This window comes from Sinocyclocheilus rhinocerous, unplaced genomic scaffold (assembly GCF_001515625.1).
Source record: "Sinocyclocheilus rhinocerous isolate Xijiao unplaced genomic scaffold, SAMN03320098_v1.1 scaffold2196, whole genome shotgun sequence".
NCBI classification, from domain to species: Eukaryota; Metazoa; Chordata; class Actinopteri; order Cypriniformes; family Cyprinidae; genus Sinocyclocheilus; species Sinocyclocheilus rhinocerous.
In genome coordinates this window covers 183,643-188,348 of record NW_015656189.1, presented here as the reverse complement: position 1 = coordinate 188,348, position 4,706 = coordinate 183,643, and the positions used below count along the sequence as shown (strand labels likewise).

Genomic DNA, 4,706 nt, shown 5'->3' with positions numbered 1-4,706 from the left:
GTTTAGGTTAGGTTAAGGGTTGTACAGTAGCCTATTTGATTTAACATCAAGTGTAGGCCAGTGGTTTTCATTCCTGGTCTAGGCTCCTACAGCACTATACATTTTGTATGTGTTCCTTATTTAACAAACCTGATTTAGATCATCAGCTCATTGGGAGATGTTAAAAAGTTTTGAATTAAATTAAAATGTGCAGGTTTTAATAAAAGTCTGCAGGAACAGGCCTCCTTTACTTCTGTTGTATACTCTTGCATTTATGTAACAGCAGCTTTACTCAGGTTTGTTTTGTGAAGGTACATACCTCTTCATCCAAGTCACCTGTGCTGAAGCTAACTTGCCTTTGTAAATTCAGCTTCAGGCGATTCTGGTACCACAGCTTGGTTTGTTCCACAACCTGCAGTCCAGCCCACAGGATGTCTTTTTGTCTTTCCAGATCTCTACGTCTCTTTAGCTAAAAGAAACATTAAGTTATCATAAACATTGAAACCCTACACTATAGTATCAACTTTAAGTGTTTTGGTGCATTAAAAATGACAGAATTAAGCATTAAGACTGGTGCATATATTGGAGAATATATTGTTTGTGATAGTGATAGACTGATTAATCAGCTGATATTTGGCCATTTTGAAATTACTGGCATTGGTTGATAACCCTCTCTGTTTGGCCGATTAACAGAAGTGTTGCTCCCCCTACAGAAAATATGCAAGTAAATATTGTGTAAAACAAATATTTTGATAAGCAAAAATTCTTATTTGTGTATTTTATTGGAGATCAGCCACCCAAAATGCAATCGCTTGCATCCCAAATGACGCACTATACACTATGCATTTGGGCATTTCCTCCGAGAAGACAAGGGAGGCAGTGCTTCCTCAAAAAATTGGATGAGAATAAAATTCACAGTACAAAAATAAAACAACGCAAATATTACAAAATATGACATATAAAGTGTATGAATCACTCGTTTTTCTAAAGTAAAACTGTCCAACAGCGACACCAGCAGGTAAACTTACAGTGGGAGTCTGCGTCTCTCTTGCCTCCCCTGAGTTTTAACATACCCCCTAAAGCAGGGGTCTCCAAACTCGGTTCGGGAGGGCCGGTGTCCTTTGTTGAGTTTAGCTCCAACCCTAAATAAACACACCTGAACCAGCTAATTAAGGTCTTACTAGGCATAACTAGAAACTTCCAGGAATGTGTGTTGAGGCAAGTTGGAGCTAAACTCTGCAGGACACCGGCCCCGGAACGATTTTGGAGACCTCTGCCCTAAAGTGTGCAGTGGGTTTGGTGGGGGGGGGTAATTGAGAATGAATGGAGGAAAGTCATGTGAGAGGAGGCATGCCTCCATCACGATATGATTGGATATGACTGGTTATGGATGGCTATGGTTGGTTCATGCAATAAATCTCACCTCTTGTGTTTGTGTGCATTCCGTGTTCGTAAATCAGTCTAAATGAACAAAATGATGGCATTAATGGGAGGTCTAATTAAATAGTAAGCAATGCACACACTTATTTATCACCACTTTGTCATGTCAAAATCAAACTTCAAATGGCCTGAAAACATGATCTGTGGTTTTTTTTTAGTGAGCAATCAGCTTGTTGAAATTAAAGGTACATCTGTGACCAGTGATGAGATTTATACTTGGTTTTAATAAATATAATAACCTATTCATTACATTGTTAATGTAAAAAATACTAAATAGATTTTTATTCTGGTAGTGTACTATAAGTATGTTTATTTAACCACGAAAATGTGACTGGGATATGAATTTACATTTTATTTTTTTAAAAAGTGAGGACTTTGCTTCCTCATTTCAGAACACCACTGCACACGACTGATTTATACACTATGTACTTATGCACTTTGTACTAATCCGTGCAGTGTATGAATTACACTACTGTGTAAAAGTCTTAGGCCATTATTATTTTCACCAACAAAAAAGGTTTTAAGCCAGTTATTTCTATTTTGTTGGAGTTTGTCAGTAGGAAATATCAGTTTACATTTCCAAACATTCCTTTTGCCAATAATTGTAATAATCCAGTGAGATTTTATATGCACAATGACTCTTACACCAGCTAGTATTCTCCACACAGAGATCTGATCTCACAATTTTGAGTCCATCTGGGATTACATGAAGAAACAGAAAAAAAAATGAGACAGACTAAATCCAGAAGAACTGTGGCAACATTTCCAAGACACCTGAACATACCAACCTGCAAAGCTACCTGAAAAACTATGTGCAAGTTTACCTAGGACCAAAGCTGTTTTGAATGCAAAGGGTGGTCATAGCAAATGCTGATTTGATTTACGTAATAGAAGTGAATTGATAAATAAAATCTATTTATGACATTATTTTTGAAAGTATCCTCACTTTACAGCATTTTTATACAAGCGCCTAAAACTTTTCACAGTAATGTAGCTTTGCGGGTACCTGTAGTTCCCTTTCAGTCGGTCACTCTCGACGTCACGTCGGATGACCGACGAATTGGGATCTCGCTTAGAGAGACCAATCTACTTCCGAGTGTAAACTAAACGAGCCAATGCACATTGGCATGCGATTATTGCATCCAGCTGCCGCTGATCACAGCGTGAGTATAAGTAGGCAGCAGATGCAGCGCATATTCAGCTTTTCGCTTCGGAGCCGAGCGGTTCTATCATTCTGCTCCTGACCTTCTACGTAGTAAAAACTACAGTCAAGCACGCTCTTCGTGGGCTCTCGTGCTGGTGGTACGGCGCTTCAGCGGCGGTGGTTTTCCCGTGTCGAGTGGGTTGCACACATCAGGCTGCACTACCCCTGTGTGTGTTGCAGACGGCCATCTCCTCTGTGCGCTTCAGCACACTAAAAGAGCAATTTCCAGCTAAAAGAACTTCACGGGTGGAACGTCTTTTTAAAGATGTCGTACCATCCGTGTTCACGTCCCGTCGCCACAGCTCCTGTACCACCGCTGAGCGGCCGGGTCACCGGCTCGGCTCCTCAGCGAAAACCTGAATATGCGCTGCATCTGCTGCCTACTTATACTCACGCTGTGATCAGCGGCAGCTGGATGCAATAATCGCATGCCAATGTGCATTGGCTCGTTTAGTTTACACTCGAAGTAGACTGGTCTCTCGAAGCGAGATCCCAATTCGTCGGTCATCCGACGTGACGTCTCCGTTCCCTCCTTCAGGGAATGAGGTTTACCATACGTAACCAAGACGTTAGTTGTCCAAAATTCCACGCTTAGTTTTCTCAGTTAATTAAGTGCATCACCAGGGTATTTAAAGTGCACATTTAGGAATTTTCAGTGAACACACAACTTGTACTATTTATACTACAAAATGGCATGGAATAGTGCATAAGTTTGTGATTTGGGACTCACTTTAGCAGTGCCCTATAGCAACCATCTAGCACTTGCCTAGCAACAACTGAAAATACCTTGGCAAGCATTTAAACTACATAAGGCCTACAAGACATTTTCTTCTTATTCTGCCTAAGCCATTTAACATTCAAAACTAAGTATGCTCAAGTCAAGTCAAGTCACCTTTATTTGTATAGCGCTCTATACAATACTGGTTGTGTCAAAGCAGCTTTACAGTCTCAAACAGGAAAATAGTTTGTCAATGATGCAAGAAGACAATAACAGAGTCGTTTTTCCAGCTAAAGTCAGTTCATTGATGATTCAGTGATGTCATCATCCATTTCAGTTCTCTTCCAATAGTGTCTGTGCAACTACATAAATATTAAACCGATCTTTAAGATTATTTTTTTCTTTTATTTCTAATTTCAGGCAAGGATTTGTAAAATTTAAATTCAACATTTATCCTCAAAAATGTTGCTTTTTAAGTTTCATCACTACAGACAAAACTGTCATGTTTCCAAATTGTCCCATCCCATATGAGGAACCTTTTTCCTCCAAAATTACACATAGTACACAGTGTCTTACCCAGTGGAAGCAGTGCAGTGCGTCAGGGCTGTACAGGCTGTTCTGGAGAGGGATGATGACGACAGTGTAATAGCCATCGCATGCCATGTGTACAAATGCTGGCAACTCAAGACATAACACAAAATGAATAACCAGGAGAGAGAAAGCAAGAAACAGAGAAATATGAAGCCTTGTGAGAATGAGCGAGAGAGGGAGGGACGGAGGGAAGGACAGATGGAGGAATGCAAATAGATACTCAGGAAAAAGCTGATGATGACAGCATATGTGGTTATGATGGCTGCATTACTTAAACTGCAAAACCAAAACTCTAAACATGCACCTAAAAATGACAACAGAGATCAGATTTTGTGATTGTACGACATTATTCCCCTCAGCAAACTGTCAATAAGAACCCCTGAGCTGTCAGTTAAACCGAAAACACCTGATTCTGTCTCTCCCATCATTCTGCGTTTTCTGTTCCAACATGTTAGGGAATGTGGCTGAACCTGGACTAAAATAATAACAGGCGTGTTAACACAACTATCTGAAAATAAACCAATAATATTTCAGATGTACAAGCAGGGGTGTTGACAGAACCTGAGCGTTTGGGGTGACATTTATAATAAAGTGACCAAATTTATAAAGAAATCCAACATTGTAGCTGAAATTACTGTTCAAGTTACATTTTTTCAATGGTTGCATAGGACTTGACACAGAAAAAAACATGAAATATTCTATTTGTTATTTTAAGTTATGTTAAATAATTTCAAAATATACTATATGAGTATTACTCATATGCCTTTTTATGCT

General features: G+C 39.4%; 1 protein-coding gene across 1 annotated transcript in view; it reads right to left on the bottom strand.

Annotated features, from left to right (window-relative positions):
• Nucleotides 1–4,069, bottom strand: part of LOC107719876 (suppressor APC domain-containing protein 1-like) — a 6,443-nt gene extending 2,374 nt beyond the window's left edge. Inside the window, exons 1-2 of the mRNA XM_016527418.1 lie at nt 3,918–4,069; nt 299–448 (exon numbers count right to left, since the gene is read on the bottom strand). Coding sequence (XP_016382904.1) covers nt 299–448; nt 3,918–4,004 — 237 coding nt within the window. The 5' untranslated portion in view covers nt 4,005–4,069. The remainder of the gene's footprint in view (nt 1–298; nt 449–3,917) is intronic.
• Nucleotides 4,070–4,706: the final 637 nt, after the last annotated feature.